The 22,608-nt window shown below is 43.3% G+C and overlaps 1 protein-coding gene across 1 annotated transcript in view; it reads left to right on the top strand.

The window, feature by feature from the left end:
* DCBLD1 (discoidin, CUB and LCCL domain containing 1) overlaps window positions 1–12,625 on the top strand; it is a 49,702-nt gene extending 37,077 nt beyond the window's left edge. Inside the window, exons 8-15 of the mRNA XM_032992887.2 lie at window positions 110–325; window positions 1,021–1,151; window positions 3,032–3,179; window positions 3,269–3,385; window positions 4,886–4,976; window positions 6,011–6,060; window positions 7,634–7,753; window positions 10,226–12,625. Of these exons, the coding sequence (XP_032848778.2) occupies window positions 110–325; window positions 1,021–1,151; window positions 3,032–3,179; window positions 3,269–3,385; window positions 4,886–4,976; window positions 6,011–6,060; window positions 7,634–7,753; window positions 10,226–10,743 (1,391 nt within the window). The 3' untranslated portion in view covers window positions 10,744–12,625. The remainder of the gene's footprint in view (window positions 1–109; window positions 326–1,020; window positions 1,152–3,031; window positions 3,180–3,268; window positions 3,386–4,885; window positions 4,977–6,010; window positions 6,061–7,633; window positions 7,754–10,225) is intronic.
* Window positions 12,626–22,608: the final 9,983 nt, after the last annotated feature.

Below are 22,608 nucleotides of genomic sequence, written 5' to 3'. Positions count from 1 at the left end.
ATCTGACTTTGCTGTTGTGGGTGGTCTTCATATGTTGCTAGCCTAATGTAAAAATATGCTGTGAAAATGCAAAACAACTCCTTCTGCCTGTCTGTGTGGGGACTCCTAGGCTGCAATAAATCTCTCAGTCTGGAAGAGGGATTCCTCTCCAAGAGCCAGGTTACTGCATCTTCCTACTGGGAGGAGACCAACGAATTTGGGCAACTATTCCAGTGGACCCCTGACAAGGCTTGGCTTCAAGTCCCAGGATTGGCTTGGGCCTCTAACCACAGCAGCAATCGTGAATGGTTGGAGATAGACCTGGGAGAGAAGAAGAGAATAACAGGTATGTCACTGTCTGGTTATTAGAAGCTGGGATTTCAGCAGGAGAAGAAACTGAACACAGTTGAACAGCTAATAATGGGCTAATGCGGCGTTTTTTCCATTAAATGTAATGAAGTGTTCTGCGTTGAGGAATATTATTTTCATACTTAAGAAATCATGGCTATTTATAAGACTGGTCTTCCTCTAGGGATATAGGATTGGGCTCAACTGTCATGCATGCCAGATCCGTAAACATGCTGTAGGCTCGGAACAAAATATTTACACAGAGACCAGTAGAGTCTGGATGAATGATAGATGATTGCTTAGGACCTATTAATGATGCAGTTCTGGAATCGATAAGAAACATTAAAGTTATAGCCTTCGAAATAATGGCCCAGGTGAAAGAGACTCCTGGTTTAGTTGTAGAAATGTAAATTACAGTTGCTACTAAAGATATAAAGACTGCTGAAATGGACCATAATATCAAAAAGCTATTACCATTTCTGGAGTCATTAATTTAAGCTCTGTTAAAAATTCCATTGCTCTAAATTCACAATTTAAAACTGATTTCCATTCTTCACCCAACTTTTAAATTCATGAATTAAGACTTTGAAGGCAAAGTTCTCTGAATTGTTTTGGCTTCTGTGTTTGCATTTGAAAATGTTCCTCTAAAAAGACACCTAACAAATGAAAACGTATTTTGCATTTTGTTGAAAGGGATTAAGACCACTGGTTCTGGATCCACTATGCTGAATTTCAACTTTTACGTAAAGACATTTACAATGAACTACAAAAATAACAACTCAAAATGGAGAACTTACAAAGGGATTCTGAGCAATGAAGAAAAGGTAAGGGAAAGTGGAAGGGGTAGGAAAGCACAGAGCAATAATGCATACGTTGCCTTGACATTGAAGGGCAGGCTTTCACTGTCAAGAAAGATTAGGAGTTCCAGACTTGTCTAGACATATGTTGTCTTCACCAGTGTAATTTACAGCCGTAGAGTAGGTAACGAGCTTGTCGAAACAGGGAAGCTATCTGGCCGGGGTTTGCTGAAGTTGGGACACACACACAGGGAGGCATGTGTATGTGTGTATCCTTCTTTTAAAGAAACTGTGTAGTTAAAGCTGTAGCACTGGCTGTTTGGGAAAGTCTTTAGCTCAGCTCGGTGCCTGCCCTTGCTAGGAGCACCATACCAGCGCAGAAGCATTGGTTGGTACGGCACCAGCACAGCTGAAAGTCAGCTTCAAGATGCACCAGGATGGTCAATCCCACCCCCACCCCCCCACCCCCCCCAACAAGCAATAAAAAAAAAAAAATTACTCTGGTAAAAGCACAGTGCTGCTGGTGGAGCTGCCCCTGCGGACCCAGCTTGTGTTGGGGCTGTGTTCAGGTCATCAGGTACTGCCCCGCTTCCCACCCCTGGCTGGCAGGAGTCTTCTGCCACGAGTCTCTGGGCACAGCCTGCACCTGTAACTGAATGTAAAATAAATGCCCTTACACCAAAACACCTGTCCACACCACAGCTTTCACAGACCCTGGGCGACTTGAACAACAAACAGATAAAAGCACCGCAACTAGTTCCTGCAGACAGAGGATGTGCTGCGCAGGTTTGTCTGATAACGTTTTCCCCTGAAAACCTCATGTCTCCTTTCAAACAAACAAACAAACAAACAAACAAAAAACCAACCCAAAAGCCTCACCCCCTGCCCCTGCGGCGTTCAAAGTCAGACGTTCACTCGTCATTGATGAGGGAGCTCAGCTTGCCTCAGGTCCTCAGGTCTACCTGGTCCTCAGTCCTGACAGCAGTTTTTAAAAACTTGTTAGAGGTGTAAAGAGATTTCCTACTAGCTCTGATTTTCTTAGCTTGTGCAGCAAGGTGTTTCACTGCACAATGTTAACTGGGTTCATATTTTTTATGTGTTAAACTGAGGAGGTGTTGGGCCCAAAAGTGACAAATCAACCTAGCAGTGGCTGAACTGGGAAGGCTAGCTATTTAAAACATCCAGGTTTGAAGTTTTCCAGAACGACTTGTTATATACAAATAATCTTATGAAATTATTATATATGATCTCAGTTTCAGATGAGGTGCATGACAAAACCTGTCTCTTCAGAACCTTATGTGGCCCGGCATTTTATCTAAGATATGCTGAGCTCACTTCCCTATCACGTCAGGTTTTTAAGTTTTCCTAGATCATACTGAAGCATCTCCAAGAACTAATTTTGCAAGGACTACTGTTCTGCACATGGGCTAGGCTGATTCTGGGAAATACTGTATAAACGCAGGGAAAAGGAGACACGACCGCATAGTTCATAGTCACTTTTCAGGCCTGATACAGAAAACTGACCATTTTACTAAAATATCTAGAAATATTTCACTTCAGTTTTCTCTTTTTACATTTTTATGCCCTGTTGCCCAAGTATGGGTGCTGCAGTGCTATTAAATCAAAAATTATAGCATTATACCAGCATACATTAACTAGAAATTATACAGAATTGAAACAGTGATAATCTTACTTCTCTGAGCTAACAGAAAAATGTGATCATCTGTCAGAACTAAAAAGATGATTTCTTTCCAGAACTCTCAATTCCAAAAATTATGTGGCTGCATCCCAGATTATCACTATATTAGTTTTAGGATAATGCAGATCTTTGAAGTTGGATGTATGGAGCACTTTGAAGAAAGAGACTTTTAAAACGGAGCGAACAACGTGCTTACTTTCCATTGCAGGTATTCCAAGGCAACTCCAACTCTGGTGATGTAGTACGCAATAACTTCATCCCTCCAATAGTGGCCCGTTACGTGCGAATTTTCCCTCAAACTTGGAACCAAAGAATAGCACTGAAGCTTGAGCTGATGGGTTGTCGGATAATGCAAGGTAAGGGGTAAGCAGTGCTCCCCAGGCACAGTGCCTCCAAAGCCCCCCGTGCTGCCACAGTGCCACTGATGCCCCCTTCTCTTTTGCAGCTAATAGTTCGTTTACGCATTCAATGTGGCAGAAACCAAGCCAGAGCACAGAAACCTCCCTTGGAAAAGAAGACAGGACTGTGACGGAGCCCATCCCGTCGGAAGAAACTAACTTGGGTAACACTACCAAGAGTTGCATTTTCTCTAGGGTGTATCACGTCTCCAGCCCAGCCTGAGTGAACTTTAAGCTTTCTCACAAAACAAAACTTTTATTTTCCCTTCAGACTTTATTAAAGGTTAATGACAGAGAGAAGAGGGAGTAGCATGGGTTCTTTTTGTCTTAATGCACAGAAGATGGAAAGCCTTAATTTTCCTTGATGTGTGAAACGTCAGGTTTTGGTTTCCCTCATCACTTCGTAGGTGGTTCAAGGGACTACACTGTGCACCCATCAGCATCTTTTTGAGGCGTCTTTCTCAGTCTCTTCCTATATTTTATAATTTTTGTAATATGTGAGGCAGTGATCTCACAAAAATGTTACCTTCTCTCTGTGCAGCCATGACTCCTCCCAGAGCAGGTCCCCAGTTCTAAGCAGCATACAGTAGTGCACGGTCATGTAATTAAACATTTTTCCATAATGCCTGTGTTCACGGGGGCTTAGACAATCTTGATTCTAGTACTTCTCCCTGAATTTGCAGTCTTCATCTTTTAATGTTGTGAAGCTAACTTCTTAGATCTTAAACAGCAAACAAACAAAATTTGTTGCTTATACTGATTATTTGGTGGACCCATAGCCAGGCAGGAATTAGCAGACCCACTATACCAAATGCTGCTACTCATTAGGTAGCTGATAGTTGGAGGAATGTGTAAAAAAAAAAAAAAAAAGGTTGTAAGAAGCAATCACTGTAAGAAAAAAAGCTCTTCTGAAACCACATTGTTCTTGCCAAGAGCAGGCTCGGTTCATCTGTGCAGCAGTATGGGTAAATTGTATCCATGTTCACTGAAAATGAAATCTACTGAGATTTCATCTGCTAAATTGTAAATACCCTGTGGACATGTGTACTACCTTATTCTTGTGGCCTGGTAAGCGTCTGGAGGAATAGCAAATGGCACACTCCTGACACAAGAGCCACCCCACTGCTAATTTTCAAATCCCTGCTCTAAACCGTGTTGTGTTAGAATCTAACAGGGGCTAAACAGGTTTTTCCCTAGCTCCACTCCTGGAAATCTTTGAACTATTTTGACTGAAATGTTTCAACCAGTTCAGCTTGAGCCAGATACTCGGCATGTAAAATTACAGCCTCATCTGGTACTTTTATAAGCAACTGAAAACAGAGTGTGTGTAAGCGGCTTTTAAAAAGTTAGCTAGTGTGTAATAAGAACTGCTCTTTGTAAGGATGCATATAGATGTTAAGTCAAGCGTCAGCCTTGAGAAAGTGTATTTAACTCTTTCATCTCAACACTGTTCCACACAGGTACCTGGCAACCAAGTATATTTGAGGAGTGGTCTTGCAGTTTTCTAGTTTTACATCTTCCTGCTGGCTTGCAAGGAGCATTTCTGCAAGATTATCTGCCTTTTGCTGTAGCCTCTGTAGTAAAAATTACCAGCTTCAGAGTAATTTGCCTTTTAAACTTTTATCCTTTTATTTTTTTTTTTTTTCCTTTTCTTCCTCATGCAGGCTTAAAGCTTACAGCTATAATTGTCCCCATCCTCATCGTGCTGTGTCTGTTCCTGTTCTCTGGAATTTGTATCTGTGCAGCCCTACGCAAGTAAGACACTGGCTTTTGTCATAGGAGACCTTTGTGGCTACCTAGTTAGCATGTCCAACTACATGCCCTCTTCCCAGAGCGTCTTCACCAGGGAGCTGGAAATTGATCCTGTGTGGCAGTCTTCCTTTTAAGTAGATCTCATGTCGTGTCTCTCTACATTGTATTTCTTATTGTACATCTCCCCTAGTCGGACAAAAATGAAGGTAAAGCAGGTCAGAACTGCACACCCCAACTTACAGTCCAATTTAACCGGCTGTTCTCTTCAGCCTAACTATACCCACAAATACTAAGGCATGAAGCAATTGAAGACAGAATAGCTTCCACACCAAAGCCAAGTAAAAACCCTGGTAAAGTGAGGATTTAAGCTATCTATTTGGATCATTTTCTATCATTTCCCTCCTGTTGTGCTTCTGCTTCCCAGACTCTTAAGTTAGAGCACTTAACCTAGTGGGCTGAAAGCAGAGCCCAGCTTTAAGGAGTTGCATACATACACTGGTAAGCAGCTAAAGCTAAGTCACTTCACAAGTCAGAGAACTGGAAGAAACACTGATAACCGTGATTCCTCCTAGGTGTCCATTCACTCTGCACTTGCATGCAGAGTTGGGAAATGCTTCTGTCAGCAGATGGGGATTTGGAAGTATAAGCAATGCTCTGTCGATGTTGCTTCATCACTCGGGGTAGCCAGCTCTGCCCTGGATTCCCAGTAAATGTATAAACTAGCCAAAGAATTCAGAAGAGCAGACCCAAAACGTAACCTGGAGTGACACATATAGACATGGACGCATCAAGTCGATGAGCGCCAGGCACAAGAAATTCGAATGCTGGCACTCACAACTTGCATGTAGATGGGGAAAAATGGAATGTCAAAACGCTGGTTTGCATGCCTGACGTTCTAGTAAAGACCAGCCTCCAGGAACTCAAAGTGAAACATCGTCCTCAGCTGCTAAACACAAAAGCTCTCTCTGCTGGAGCTTAGGCATGAAACTGAAATGCTGCGAGTGCAGATGTTTATCAATGCTTTCCTCTCCTTGCAGGCGAGAAGCCAAAGGACTTTCTTATGGATTATCCAGTGCTCAGAAATCAGGTTAGTGGAGAATAATGCACTTTGTCCTGTCCTGCCTATTGGGCCAATGGGAATGCAATGAAGTAAGAAATGCTTATGAAATAGCATCCCCGTTTCGTTTCCTCATGCAAATTCACATCTTCATACAAGGGGAACGGCAAACTACAGTCCCACTTGTGTCATCCTAGCACAGTGCCCTGAGAAACAATATAATTTAGTTTCTATGACAGAAAGGCAATTAGCAAAAGATCTATTATACAGAGTGCATAAATTAGCACATAAGACTGCTCCCAGGTGTCCTCCCTTTCCTTTCCTCCTCCAAAATACCTATTTTGCAGAAAATTGCTGCTTTCCTTTTCTCTTCCCCACAGCAGAAGGGATTGCCTTTCTTCAAAAGAGCAAGGGCTAATAATTTTTTATGGCTTTAATATTTCCTTCTCACTGCCTTCCCTGGTTGGGGCTGTATTTATAAAGTCTAACAATACTGAAATGGACTTCACGTGCAAAATCTGAACAGGGGATTGGCTTGAGGACTCTGCTTTAGGAGATGCCTGCAAAACCCTGCAGTATATTCTTTGTCTTGCTCAATAATGTTTTCTGGCGTGTGCTCTCCCATCAGCTTGGAAGTTGGGGTTTAGCTGTCTTTCCTGACCAGCCAACTCTATAGAGGAATATCCTTGTGAATCTCAGTTTTCCACAAAAAAAGAAACCGCTAAGCAATTCACATGTCTCTTGACAAGTGCTTTGCAGTAGCTCAGCTCCGCAATTTCATCCCTCAGCAGGTGCTGACGTCAGTGAAAGGAATGCTGTTACCCACTGCAGCTCACCCTCATTAGAAAATTAATTTGTACTTAACACCATATTTGTTAATATGATTTTTTGAGGTCACATCATAATCCTTTCTCACTTGCTAATGAGGACAAATCCCAAGAAACGGGAGACAGTGTCTTACCCAGTCAGTTCATTTGTTGTGCCTGTGCTTCATAAATCAAGCTTCTAAGCCCTTGTGAGCCAGGTTTGGGACTCAGAAAGCTGGGAGCCGAACCCAACTCTCCACAGACCTCCTGTCGCAGGCTCCAGGCAAGTGCCTGACACTCTGGATTTTTTTCTTTTCTGTCTCACGAGGATGTTGTGAGAACAAATTAATTGATGAGTGCAGGTGCTCAGATATCAAGGAAAGGGAAGCTATACTAGTCTACTGAAAAAAAAAAAAAAAAAAAAAAGAAATTTTAAGCATCCTTTTTGCCACAAAAGCAATGGAAAAACATGTAACTAATTTAAAGTTGGTATTTTACTGATACACTCTGTTAAGGCATCAGTGCCGGCACGTACAGAGTTTGAGCCCTTCTTGCCAAGAATATCCTCTATAACGTTTCGTTTTCACTTGGAAATCCCAGTTGATGATTCACTTTTTCCCTTTCACCTCCAAATTTAGGGGGCTTTTTTTACAAACAGCCCATTTTAGTCTTGCTTTTTAACTGCCTTAATATATTGACAGCAATGAGTACACCAAAAATTAAACTCTCTGACAAGTCTTCTGATTATAAGCATTTAACTTGCTGATAAGCCTTCTATTTTTATTTCTTTATTATAGGTTGTTGGAAACAAATCAAGCAGCCCTTCACCAGACATCAGTCAACTGAATTTACCATCAGCTATAATAATGAGAAGGAAACACCACAAAAACTAGATCTGGTCACCAGTGACATGGCAGGTAACAACTGCTCCCCCTGCGATGCATTCATTTTTCTCTGGGTGCAGAACAAGTAACAGGGAGAGGGATGGGCCAGCTCTTATGTAAGCTGAGGCCCAGGAACAAATTTATCTGTGTTCATCCCAGACATACAGCGAAACAGCTAGATATATTAGGGGGAAAAGACCACTATTTTGGAAATTTTTTCTTGCAGTTGTTGGAAAGATTTCCCAGCTCTGAAACAGTTACGGCTTAAGATAACCAAGGCATTCAGGCATGGATACAGTGCAAAAACATGTCTAGAATAGGATAGTTTGCTGAATAATTTTTTGTGCTCTGATTTAAACACAAATATCTCTGGAAACAGAACGAAATATAATGTCCTTTGCTGCTGGGCAAATAGAAAAATTACTTAGTTGGTTTGTGGTGGGATTTCATGTCCAGGTGGAAGTTGTGCTGAGATCCCTGGGCAGCTTTCCTGGTGCCTGAACTACTTTGGAGATGAGAGAGAAGATAAAAATCAACCACTGTGCTTCTCTCCTGCGCTACTTTGCAGGTCACTGTTTAGATAGAGCCAATCCCCGCAGCAGTGCTATCTGCATCCCAAAGGGATGGCTTTTTAAATCATCCTCTTAACACATCTTATCCGTGCCTAGTTTAGTCTGTCTAGAAGGTCTAGTGAGACCAGCCATTCCGTGGGGTCAGTGAGCAGCAATCTTCCAGGAAGATTAATTTGCTGTTTCCAGCCTCCAAACCTTAGAAATTCCTTAGAATTTCTCCAATGCATTTGGCAGAGAAATACATTTAAAAAACAAATGGATGGTTACTGTAATTCCATATGGTGCTACCCTGGATATCTTTCAAAGATGGTTTAAATCCTTTACAGAAACTTTCAATATAAATATGCAGAGACCTATAAAGCAGTTTTATTTCATGAAGGAAAGGGAATGAATAAAGATTGCTCACAAATCACGGTTATCTGGTTCCCCTGGCTGTGTCTGGGGACCCTCTGCTCTCTCCATCCTCCCCTCCTGCCATGTTTGTGGGAAGTCTTAACTCTCTGCCTGGCCAAGCATGTCCCCACCCTAGCATTTCACCTACGGTCTCCTGAAAAAAATAAGAAACACGAAATAAAAACGCGAACGCAGCCCAGAAATGGGCCATTTAGTAATGTGATTGCAGACAGCATGCAACTTGCAGACAGGTTAACGTGGTCCGTGATGTTCCCTCCCTTCGAATCCCCGGCTGCCTGCTGGTTCCCAAAGGCAGCCGGGCACAAGTCAAGATGCTTCACCCTGAGCGAGGGAGATTGCTGGGGATGGCGGCAGCGACGCCGGGGAGAGCTGCAGCACTTACTTAGTGAAATATCATAACACCTTCACCCTACATGCTGAAGTTTGAGACGTAGCCAGGAACTGCCAAAAAGATTCACAGGACATATGGGATCGAATTCGACACTCATGTCAGATGAACCACGATGCCAGAAGAGAAACTGAGCTAACTTCTTCACGCCTGCGTCAAAACATGATACTTTAGCAGTGTCATTTACTAGAGCTGTTCAGGCCACCGTATGTATCTGTAAGAGATTGTCGCTAGCACCAAAGCGAGAAAGTTAGAACGCTGAATTTTCTCATCATAGTTTTACTGGATCTTTTGAAAACCCTTTCAGTCCGGAGCTCCTTCTTGCACGGCAGCCTCGCATCTGCCTCGACTAGAGGTGCAAACACATGCTTCTCGAGGCCACATTTCCTCCACCTCGCTCCTTGCTCCCCCTTGGGCCCTTTGCCCGTCCCCAGCTCCATCCGTGCCACCCCCTTGACTGGGGTGACTGCCCAGTTCCTCCAGCAGCGCCGGTCCCACTCCTCCTCCCCCGGCTCGTCCCCCCTCGCGCGCCCGCAGCAGTGCTGAGCTGGCTTAGTGCATTTCACACTTCCCTTGACTCTCTTGGCTGCTGTTCCGCCTAACTTCATCCTTCTTGTCAGTCAGCTACTGCGAGATGCCTTTTAAATAAAGTCGGCACTTGGTCGGGCTTGTTAAGAATCCTCCGGGCATTTTAATTATTCCGAAAGTGGAACGCTTGTTTTTGAGAACTTCTTGTTTGTGGATCTTCGTGAAGTGTCCTTTGTCCAGTTTGTTGCTAATATTTTGTTGATTTCTCTCTTTTTTTTTTTAGCACTTTTGAGCACACTCCAGAAATTATGTTAATTTATTTGGGTGGGTAGGTGGGGAGAGAGAGGGAGGGAGGGAGTAGGAAAGGAGGTGGCAGAACGGAGCTCCTCCTTGGGAGAGCTTCTCCCATGTTCTGCAACATGTGCTTGCTAAAGGAGGTTACAGGACCAGTGTTGGGGAAAGGTTTCCTCACATCCCTAATTACCACGCGTTTGATACAATAACCGAGTCGTTTTTCAACATAAAATACCTATCTATGCATAAGTATTATATACATAAAATAACCAGTCTATGCCTTATTGAGCAGTTCTTGCTTCCTTTCAGATTATCAGCAGCCTCTCATGATCGGGACGGGGACAGTAACGCGGAAAGGATCTACTTTTCGACCCATGGACACCAAAGACGAGGGAAGAAGGGGGAGTTCAGAGTTTGAAAATCACTATCACTGCCCACACAGAGCTAACCGGCACGAGTACGCTCTGCCCCTGACCAGCCAAGAGCCCGAATACGCCACCCCCATCATAGAGCGGCACATAGCAAGAGAAAATAATTTCCCCTCTGAAAACGGCTACAACGTACCTGTCGTCTCGTCTCAGAAGCAATCCCTTTGTGCCAGCAGCTTCTCCAGTTCATGTAAGACCGATACCAGGAACGGAGACTATCAGACACCCCAGAGTGTCATAAACTACGACAAACCCAAAGTTAACGGTGTTCTGACCTCCGTGAGCTACAGCACAGACTACCAGAAACCTCAGCCCAACGCCCTCGGGAGCGAGGGTTACTCCACGCCCAGAGACTGCCTAAAACCAATAAGCCAGACAGCGATGACGGCTCTCTTGTGATCTGCCGAGCAGGAGGGACGCGGTGCGCAGGAACGTGGCTGCACAGCTTTCTGAAGTGAAAACAGAGTTTGGAGGGACTCTGCTGCGGGAGGCAGAAGGCAAACAAGCCCTGTGTACATAATATTGCAGTCTTGCTGGGTTCTGACATCTGAAGAAAGCATATGCTGTTTATCACTGTTTATAGCAAGAGAGATGTTATCAGTGAAGACTGTACATCTTATTTTCTGTAACTGATCTCAGTGCTCCATTTGCAATGTGTGCAATTTGTACATAGCTTTTATTTAAGGAGAATTTCTTAAGTTTCCTTTTCACCTGGGGGATCGGAAGGATTGCAGAAAAGCCTATTTAAGAAAAAACAGGCCTCCTTCTCTGTCTTTATTTTACCTGTTTTTTGTACTGGCAGCTGTAAATGGTGTATCTTGTGGTTGTGGTGGTTCATCTCCTTTCCTATGATAACTGAAGATAGGGCATCACTGTAGTTCTTTCTGGGAGGATAGAAGTAAACTACTTGAAGCATAACATGCACAAGAGAAGGCAGCTGAGCATTTAACTACTGTGCTCAAACCCAACTTCCCGGCTGCTCCTTTAGCCGCAATTCTTACGTGCTCAAATTTGATCTAGCATATGAGCTGAGCCTGCTTAACTTGCTAGTCATGTTAGAAACAGGTAGAAAGGCTGAAACCACTTTTGAGTTCAAGCCATGGTGATCACTCTGCAGTAGAAAAAAGACAACAAACAAACCCAACACCTGTCAATCTGGGTTGGGGTTTTTTGTTTGTTTGTTTGTTTTTTGTTTTTGGGGTTTTTTTTTGTAAGGAAGGGTGTGTGGAACCAAAATATGATTTTACACCTGCAAATTAAGTCCTATTCAAGCCCTAGCTGATGCTTTTGCTGCTAAACTATAAGGAAATTTGTTCCTTGCCATAAAGCAGCTAACTTCCTGAACTCTTCATTGCTCCACTAGGTATTTTTCTGTCTCACAAACTGAGTGTAGCATTTCTATTTGAAATATTTCAACTAAGTAAAACAGTGTGTGTATGGCTTACGGTCGCAGCTAAATTTGCAAGACAGCAGATCAGCACAGTTGTTTTCAAATAGTTTTTCTTCTGCAGCTAATGTTACCCTTAATTCTGGTTTTGGACAAACTTGAAAAAGCATGGGGATGGGTGCAATGTATCGCACAGTAGCTGACTCCTCTTCCAGCAGAGGCGTCACTGAAGTGAAACAGCTTCTGGTAGCGACTGGGACCGACCGCTGCCCTTCTACCTGCAGCGCTTGGACCGGCACTTCGAAAGCTGGTCCTAAAATGTCAAGCAGTGATATACTTCTGGGAGGGAAGAACGGTGCTATATTTAAAGCACAGGGCTGGGAAACGAGACCAGTAAAACCTGAGCTCTGGGAAAGTCGCTACCTGAAGGCCCTCCACTTCCCTGCACGTAAACTGGGGATAATTTGCACAGGATGCAAGAAAGATTTGTGGTCTGTTCGCAGAGTGCTTTCAGATCCTTGGGTGGAAAGTGCTGTCGGAGTACGGACTAGCCGCAGTGATACCACGCACAGATAGTCCTAACTCCAGCCGCATCCGACCTTAAGGCAAGCTCTCGGTGGGTTCTTTGCGTACACTTGTTTTTGTGGCCTCAAGTGGTGCCATTCCCTCACCCTGCCGCACCCTGCATGCCATTCCGGTGCAAAGAAAGAGTCGAGGTAACCTTGTAGCCTTCCTGTGGTTGCTGTCATTACTGTTTCTGTGAAATGTCTAAAACACCTCAGGTCCTGAAGTGAAACAGCAGCAGCCTGTTTGTTAGACCGAGCTGGGTGGTGTTGTTTACCTTCTGTTGTTTACATGTCTGTGTAAATAAAGAACACTGGTATTTGTAAATCAGTCACACAGGCCTGCTACTTAACTCGGTGACTCGATCATCACTGCACGCCCACTCTCGCCACATATCCCGCAGGGTGAGAAGGAAACGTTCCTTACGCCCTGCAAAAGTGCCAGTTGCGCTGCTGCAATTCACGGTCCTGTGACAGGCTAAAAAAAAAAAAATGTCTCTCCGTGCCCCATTTAGCCCAGCTTTTCTTTCTGTCCATCAGGTCGACAGAAGCAGCGCCCACGAACAAATGTCTGCGCCCAGCCCCGCTGCTGGGTGCATGTAATTGAGGAAAGGATGAGGATGCCCTCCCCGAGAGCCTGAAACCAATACTCCACCCACACAGCTAATTACCCTGAGGTCACTTTACAGATCAGCAGTGCTCAGTAAGCAGGGCTACTCCCCACCTCACCAGGCACCTAGATAATACAGCAGCGCGACAGGACCAGGCCGCGGATGACACTGGTTGTATTAAAATAAACTTTTTGCATGCCTCCACCACATGCTTGGCGCATCTGTAGCACAAGTGTCAAAAGGTTCTTGGTAGCGCGGGCCCGTTTCTGCAGCCGTTAAAACCCGTCTTGCCACAGCTGGTTTAGTCTCATGAAAAGTTGGGTCTCAGTTTGCACCTTGCCTTCATCCCTATCCTCCTCAAAAAAAAAAAAAAAAACAACAAACAAACAAACAAAAAAACCCACTCAAAACTGCAAAAAGATGGCTTAAAATAAATCCCCAAACATCTCCATCCTCCCTGTGTCACAGTGGCTTGGTGCTGGCGGGGACGGAGGCAGTGCAGCAGCTCTGAAGGTGCTCACAGCTCCCGGGCACTGCCACGGTGCTTCATGGGTCACGTCTGAGGGACCGCTGAGGGCAGTTAATGTAAAAAAGCCCTGGCCTTCTCCACCTCGGCCTGGGAAATAATAGGAAGTTTTTAGTGACCTGACCCTAGCAGCAGATACACGGGGGAACTTCCTACCTGCATAGTCTCTCTATCCTGATGGTGGTGGAGATGCTAAATCCTGGTGTAGGATGGAAAGGGGACTGCCTGAATCTTCCCCGTGGTAGTGGCTCATCCTCACGCTCCTCCTCTGAATGACTTCTCTCATACGGGTACATCAAACTCCAGTTTGTCTCCATCGGCCTGTTCTCACCATCAAAACCAGTTACAGGTATAACACAGGCACCCTTACCAAGCATCACACGTTTTCAAAACCCTCCTTTCCCAGTGAAGGTTAGAGGACGCACCATTTTGAGACATTTACACACTCGGAAGGGCTGCGTCAGCTCTGGGTCTCTCCCAACGTCTCTAGAGATTGTGTGAGAGCGGAGTCCGAGCTTCTGGTCAACGGGTGGCTTTCAATAGCCTTTCCCAACCAAAGCTTCTTTCCTGAGCAGGCACTCCCAGTAGGCTGGAACGGCAAAACCTAGCCAGAGTTCACAAGAAGGTTAAATATTAACTGATCATAGCACTAAGGGCCTGGCTGTTCCAGCAGCAGTTGACAGCAAGCCTCTGGCTCTGCCAGGAGCAGGGTCACACGCTGTAACTGCACGTGTCTCTGGCCGAGGGAATTGAAGAAGGCGGCTCTTGAGGTAAGAAAGTATAAAAGTTGATGTACACTACCTACAACCGAAACCCAAAAATGACAGCTTTGCATGCATTCCCAGCTTGTGCCTTGTATTTAAAAAACAAACAACCCCCACACAAAAGCAACTAGAACAAGTTTTCAAACACCACAGCAAAAATACAAACGTTCTTTGCTCTCACCTCCTTAGACCGGAAAATAGATTGCAAATTCTTATTTCTTCTGTCAAGCACCTTTCCAACACTCAATACAAAAGCTTTTTGCTTTCCTATCAAGTGTAATTCTTAATAGTATTTCTCTGTTTCTTTCAGTTTACAGAGTTTTAACAACAGATATTAAAACCTCCCTTAGAACCTGCCAGGTTCTTCACATCCAACAGGCAATAGATTAAAATTAGTCCCCGACTCGCAGACTGAAACCAGGATTTCCCCAGTTCAGTGGATGTCCTACTCACTTACCACCTGTTCTCTTTTACTGTCTTTCTCTGGATCAAGCAGTTGGCCTCACCTCCCCCCCCAGACCCCATCCGCAGGGTGGGTTCAGCAGGCTCAGTAGCCCACTGGCTACAGCAGCCTCTGCAGGGGTGGGGGCCAACCCGCATTCCTTGCATCTGATGAGTATTGTAAGCACTGACCTAACATGGCAGGAGTCACAGCAGTGCCTCTAGCACCCGTGAGTTCTAAAATGAGGGATCCCTGTTTCTTTCTTTAAAAAAAAAAAAAAAAAAAGACTCATGAGGTTTGGATTCCAGCCACTGGGAGCAGGTTGTGAATCCCGTGGCTTGCCTGCATTACTGGAGTGGCTAAACCCCAGGAAGGCTGAGATTTTAATGCAGACTTTCTTTAGATTTTTTTCCTACTGACTGCCATTTGGCAGTTCTCCACCCCGTGGGCAGATTTTAGTGGAGGCACAAAATATTCCCAACACAGGATGAGAATGTCAGGCTGTAGGCCCTGTTACAGGAGCAGACACCTAACCGTGCTGAACTGTTTGGTGGATCGCTATCCTTAAAACATATATGATTTGTTTTTCCATGGTGTTGGAGACTGCTATCCCATATGGCAAGGATTGCTGCACACTCCCCAGCACCGCTCCATCATTGCCAGACTCTCTGGACACATTACCAAAAGCCGAGCTGCTCCAGGACTACATCTCCATTGCACTGGAGGAAAATGGCCTTGTGGCCGTGCAGAAGACTGCAGAAGTCACCGGAGGCCTTTCAGGGCTCAGGTGATCTAACCTGCATCTGCAACACAGAGCAAACCAGGTGATGAGTATCAGCAAGTCTGTGCCTCTGACCTACACCCACTGTTGCATGGGAGAAGTGCTTAAGGAAATCCCCACGTCAGCTCTGTTGTGACAGCCCCGGTAAGCCCCAATTTTGTACCCGTATAGTGCTGGTGGCAATCTTCTCAGAAGAGGACTCACTCACTCACTCGCTATTTCCGAGGGATCTGAAAACCACTACTGCCATAACAAATTACACTGTTTACACTAACAACCTGTGACCTTAAAGCAGTTGTGCTGCATGTCAGCAACTACCACTGAGGTAGTTAATAAAAACTAAACGAAGGGCAATTATTTGTCTGTGTCCTGCCTTTTGCCAAAGGGAAGGCAAGCTGGTAATCTTCTCCAGGGCGTTCCAATTCAGTTCAGGAAGGCAAGGAACAAAAAGCGTAAAAATGAACAGACTTTTGTCACATCTAAGAAGGGAGGCAGGGGTCTCACAGCAGTCCTGAGCAGTCAGGCACCCACGTGGAAACCCATCAGTATTCTTTTGTTAACCCTCTCCCCAAACCCAGGCTAGGTCTGCTCAGTGAGTGGGTATCTTAAGGACTCCCCTAGCCTGTCATTCGTTCAGACCCAAGGAATGACAAGGTTATGTTGTTGCATTCCTTTTTTCCTTACGATTTTCCATAATAAAAGTTCTATACTTCCCTTTTCTTTCCAATGTCAGGTATGATGTAAACTTGTACTGACCTCCAACCTCCTCTGCAAAACTACAGCATGGGGTAAGTGAAAGCAGAATTTATCGCTTCGTTTGAAACTCAGTGTTGTTGATGTCTATACTGATTATTACCCTGCCATAGCTGTGTGGGGTTAACAAGACTAACAACATTATGAAGAAGCAGCAGCAATGCCTATGAATTATTGAAGATGGAACGAGTTTCAAGGAACATGTTTATTTAAAGGGAAGGTACGATTGCTGCACAATCACTTTCAAACTTCAAAAATCTCTCCTGAGGGCTTCTTTCTTTTTGAAGCCTCCCAGCACAGTCCTACCATCCATAAAGGACACGTGAGAAGGGGTCAGAAAGTATTTCTAAACTAGATAAAGTCAAGAGGGAAGATATCCTTAGTTGGGAAAAACTCATGTTATCCATGATAAGAAGGACGCCTAGCATCTGTCTTTCTCTGCTATCTCATTGTATAGTCTGGACATGAGAATTTAGAGACTTTTTCAATCAAACTTCAGAATATTTGTTTAGGCTTGGCCTCACATTGTATGTCTGTAAATCCTGAAAAATATTTGCCATCTACAGTATGCAGAGGTTTTTCAGTAACCTCTTATCCTGGACTGAGTTAATTAATTATTTATTCAGACACTCGCAACACAGCTACTGAGCTGCCATGTGACATCTAAGAGATTATCATCCCATTTATTTTTAGACAGTCACAGGTATTAAAAAGAGAAATCGAGGAAGGAGACAATTAAGTTAAAGCACATCATTTTTCAGCATAGCAAAAAATATAAGCCAGCATATATGACATAGTACTGTTACCAAGGCTTTTGTGTCCTGATAAACCAACCTGAACTGACCTCAGGAATCCATAATTTCAACCAGACACAAAATTTTTAACAGACCTTACTGGAAAAACTCCCTTAATGATCTGCATTATCTGCTGGCCTGAAGAGGAACAGTATCCCTGAATACCCAGCATTTCCTCCTATGAGTCTGAGCTACTAAAAGGAGGAAGAAAACTTACACTATAACAAACTATTCAAAACCTGTGACATCCTCTCAGCCAGATCAGATGACAGCAGACAATAGTAGATTTTAAACATACAAGTATGTTGCGTACTAGAAGGTAGGAAAAAAGTAATGCCAAAATTCTAGGCTCAAAAGAAACACCAAGAACAATTTAATACAAACAATACAGAAACATCCAGCAACAGCTGAAGCCTGACCCAGGACAGAGAGCTTTTCAGAAGTCCTCCTCCGTGAGAAGTCGCAGATAGCAGAGAAGATGGTGGTGCTTACCATAAAAGAAGGGGAGAAAAGACTGCAGACAGGCAGTAAGTTACATTAGCCACCACCCAGCCTCCGTTCTGAACAATTTAACGCCTTGAGCATGTACTAGAAACGTCTGCCTTTACAAATGGTTTTTACACATCTTAATTCCCGTGGCCCGGGCAGCCATTTCACAGATGGGCAAACTGAGACAGACAGATATGCTGCCACTTGTCCAGAGCAACAAATCAAGTCCACCCCAAAATTTCAAGGCCCCTGAAAACATCAGTCACAAACCTGTGAAAAGACCTCTGTCATGCAGAGAGAGAAGAGAGGGGTGATGAAGACTAAGATGAACTAGCAGACCTCACTTGAAGAGGCAGCTTTTCTTCACATCTATGGCTAAGCTTTTTATCCTTAAGTGACACCATCTGTTCTGACAGACAGTTTTATAAAATTTGAATAAGGTGACCTGGATAAAGCATGCCTGTTTTATGGGAATGCCAGAGTCATACATGGATGTGGAAAGGTTGTGGACAGTTCATGCAATTTCTCTTCCACAGATAGCCAAGTGCTTTCAGCATCTCCTCATAAAAGGCAGCACGAGGCATTTTTGACATGCCACAAGACAGTGCGAGCCACACTTTCGGTAACAATGCTGCAATAACTTTTCTACTATCTTACAAACGCCTCACCAATTTCATTCACAAAAGGTACCTCTTTAGGGCAAGTATTTCATTTATATAGGTAACTTTTGACAGATGAAGTCACACTACATCCCACTCCCCCTTAACAGTACAATCGCATTGCTGTACAAGGACCAGCATCAAGGACAGAAATACTTTACGCCACAGAACATTTTGCTGACAAATTCACTGAGCACACGGTTAACAACAACAAACAAGATCTGGAGACTGCACCAGCGTTTGGTGGTGACTGGAAACCAACAGCAGTAGAGAAAAGATGATGGTGGGTCAACGTGAACTGACCTTCCTCTTTCCTCTGACCAAGATGCTTCTGTCAAACTAAACCAGAGCAAAGAGTAATCAACTTTTTTTTTCATTTCTCCTCACCACACTTTGACATGACCATGGGCAGCCTCTGTTCCAGCAAAGATCCCGGGAATACGACAAGGCTGATTGCGTATCATGATTGAAGGCCACTGACAAAGTACAGGCAGGAGTGTTTACAAACCTACCCAATATCTCATTTGGTGTTTTATCAGTGCATTTGGTCCCTTCTTTTGGAAAGACTTAACCTACCCAACAAACAGAGATTAAACTTTTCACTGCTTGGGTGTGAGTTTGTAAGAGAGCAGAACATTCATTTTAAAAGTAACTGATGGGGATATTTAAGTGCTTTTTAACAAGTCATGAATCCAGAGTTATATGAAATTATAAGTATCTGTATGGGCGTGTTTATGTGTGCTTCTACATATGTTACACTGATATAGAGGACGATTTTTACCGTAAGGTGTATCATCTGCAAAGTACTTGACACAGGATGTGAACTAGACTGGGTGATTGTTATGTTAAGAGCACATGTTAGTACTAGAAATAGTTCTCACGAATAAAGTTTTTCTATTTATTAAATTAGGAAAAAAAACCACACCGACCAGCCCAGAAAACAACCGGTTCTGCTTCGCCAAGCCTCGTTAATGCTGACGATTTGAATGAAGCTGGTGCCCCCTTCTGGCACTAAATACAAATGCAAATACTGAGCACTAAAAACTGCTTTGGATCACAAATATACTTGACTTGATCACGAATTGCAATTACTAAATAATAGAGAAGTTTTGGTGTTGAAAACAGCATGAAACTGAGAAAGCCAGAGGTACACATCCCTATTTAACCAGATCACTCAAGACAACCACATTAACTTACTGAGATGTAGCAGTCTTAACACAGAGAAGTGCCATGTCTTTTTATTACAAAATAAAATCAGTTTCAAAGTTAGTAATCCATGACCTGGATTTAAAATAACCACTTTGGGAGCACAAAGGGTCTGAGAAATTTCTGCTAGCTCCCTGAATTGTCTTGTGACACCCTACGTCGGTCAAAAATTAGCAGAAACTCTGAACTGTCACATTGGACAAAAAGGAAGATCAAATAAATAGGAAACTGTGCAGTAACACTCGACAGCTATATAAAAATCCCCATTTATCATATGTAAGAAGTCCATTCCTCAGGTCCAAGCCCAAAGCTGCCAACACTCAGCAGCCGAGGTGTGTGCCCATCGCAGGGCTTAAGTCGCAGCACCCACTGGGAATTCCTTCCCACAGAACCATAATTAACCACGTAAAATATAAATTAAACCAAGAGCAGATCAGCATGGGCAACCCAGAATAGTCGCCTTCTCCTACCTTTAGCCGGGGAAGGGTAAACAGTGGCAAATTCACTACAGATTGTTCGGACAGGGAGTGAACAGGGACACCCCATTTCTTGTCAGAAGGAAAAGCGTTCAGGGTAAGGACGTTTCCAGGCAGTGTAGGCCCAGTGGACCAAATACATAACGACTCCAGTTCAGCAGCATGACTGTTAACGCTTCCATTCCCCTAAAGAAATTGATAACATAAACACTTGGACAACAACAAATAAAATATCATTAGAAAAAAATATTTTCATGCCAATCTGGTTTATTTCATTTTACAGAAGTAGTATTTGTGCAAATATTTAGACAGTTAATAGGAAAAAAAAATCAAGATTTAATCAACAGGATTTAAGAGACTTACAGATATATTTGTTAACAATTTGAAGACTTGCAATTTAACAGAAAAATTATCAGATGTCTCCCAAGCACCCCAGTGCTACGGGCAGTCAAAACATCTCTGTGAATGCCTGTACCTTCACTTTGCTCGTGTTTTTACCTTTTCCTAACCTCCTGCTTGAGACCCAGCCACTGAAAACCACAACTGGTGGAGGGAAGCTGGGGAGGATGGCTCAAGGCTGCAGTTCGGAGGAGCAGTGCTTTTGCATTTCAAAAGGGAAATTTGAAGAAATACAGAGCACCAAAAACTTAATGAGGGAAGTGCGAACGCTATCTCCAGTAGAAAGTTACAAAGGAAAAACAGCACAATTTTAACCAGTTCTTCTGGATTCTTTTTTAGGGATCAATGAACTTCTAACACAACTCTCACAGATGACTGGAAGAGCCTTCAAAACACTGGCAGCTCTGATGCTTCCCCTCAGTACAGCTGGGAGAACCGAGGCTCAGCACGCTAAACAGAAGGCTGACAAAGAGACATCAAATAATTTTGACAGATGATTGAATTAAACTCTTGTAAAGTGTACGGAAAATTTACCCAAGCGACTTCAATTTTCCCCTCAAAAAGGGAAAACTCTTGGGAGGTATCGCTTGGCCTCATTCAGCCCCGTTTGTGTCTCCCTTGTACAGGTGTGGGCGCAAGATACCGGAGGACGTCTGTGGCAGGGGCACGCCACAGACACAGGAAAGGCCAGAGTACACTGAAGAATAAGCAGCAACAACTAACCGCCTTGCTGAGAAAAGAAAAAGCAAAGCAGTTGATTATTTTTCTTTCAAAGTCAGCATGTTCGCCACTTCTCAACTCCCGGGTTCCCCTTCCAGCTGTGAAGCTTCTGAAGAATTTGAATTCATGGTGTGTTGGAAAAGAAACGCTCTAGACAACAGAAAGCTCGAAATATTTTAGGTGATTTTCTGTTCGGGTCATTGAGCTGAGGTTTTAACCAGCAAAAATGGATTCCTTACACATATCCTGAGGCAGGTCGCATTTCTCTTCCATCACGTGTAGATCTCTGGAAAAAAACGCAGCCGACAATTCAGTGATGGCGGTCACTGGGAGCAGCGCCTGAGGTCCTTCAGTTGGACACTGGGATACAAAGAAATTTTGAATTACCTTCCTTGGCCCCAGATGACAGATTCTTTTTATTTTTTCCTCCCCTTTCTATCCATTTTCATCCTCATTCATAGCTGCCTATAATGCTCCGTGTTTTATGACAGCTCAAGTAAGTGTAAGTTTTCTCTCCTTTCCCTCTTCCTTCCATCTGCTGAAGTCATCCATATCTAAACCCTTCTAAAAATTTTAGAGCTAAAAAACAAGTACTTGCAGTTCTAGCCCTCACCAATTGTGTCTTATACATCTTTTTCAGCCAACATGGCTCAGCTTTATCTATTGAGACAGTTCCTACCGTCAGTCTCCTACTCTCTACTTACACATTCTCAGTAAGTCCTTAAGTACTACCATGACGATACTACCACCATAGTTATTGTACCATCACCTCTCATTTGAGCTCTCTGTTCATCCAGCTGAACTTGACACTTTAGGGCAAGACGGCCACTCAAGTATAGGTGAGAGATTATTATTTTTTAAATATAATTTAAAAAACAAAACAGACAATCTGAACAAACCACCTTCAATATCAGGACTAAAAGTTGTAATTTAAAGATAAGTGATCTGTAACTTCAGTGGAAAATTCAGAAAATACTTATTATTCCTAATGCATGGAAAACAAAAAAGACAGAAAAAAGGCAATTTCCGTAATTTTACCCGTATGACTTAATCCTTTGACAGATCTGGGTCTTTATAGCTCTTCTTAGCCAAAGGCTTCAGAGTATTTATGGTATTATTATACAGTCAGACACTGCAAATATTTCCTTTTCTTCTTTTATTGAAAAACATTCAGCAGAAAATGCATTTCAATGGAATTTGAGACATGTCCGATAACTCTTACCTTTCTAAAAATATAATTTGCTATTAGCCATTTCTGGCCAAGGCTGGACTAGTGTCAAACTTCATGTTATGTGGTTTTGGTTTCCCTCATATTAGCTTTTTGGCTGGGTGTGGACTACATACTTAACAGAAAAAGATCACACACAGGGCTAGGTGTCTGTATTTTACATATAAAAACAGAAGAAAATTAAATACCAAACTTAATTAGGTGCAAAAATCACTGCAATGCAGAAGACTAAATAAATATAGGCTAATAAAAATATGTTATATTCATCTTAACTAGATGTATATATTTGTTGAAAATATTCTAGCTGCTACAGAAATTAGAGTAATCCATGAGGTAATGTTTGGACAGATATAATAAATACCTGAATTTTGTTTGGTACAACTGTGGATTAACATATATTCAGACAGACACAAACCCTTTTCACTGCCAAGAATACACTTCTACAAAGGAAATACTACATACAGTC

This window comes from Tyto alba, unplaced genomic scaffold (genome assembly GCF_018691265.1).
Source record: "Tyto alba isolate M040663 unplaced genomic scaffold, T.alba_DEE_v4.0 Super-Scaffold_22, whole genome shotgun sequence".
Classification (NCBI taxonomy): Eukaryota; Metazoa; Chordata; class Aves; order Strigiformes; family Tytonidae; genus Tyto; species Tyto alba.
This window is presented reverse-complemented; position numbering and strand designations above follow the sequence as displayed.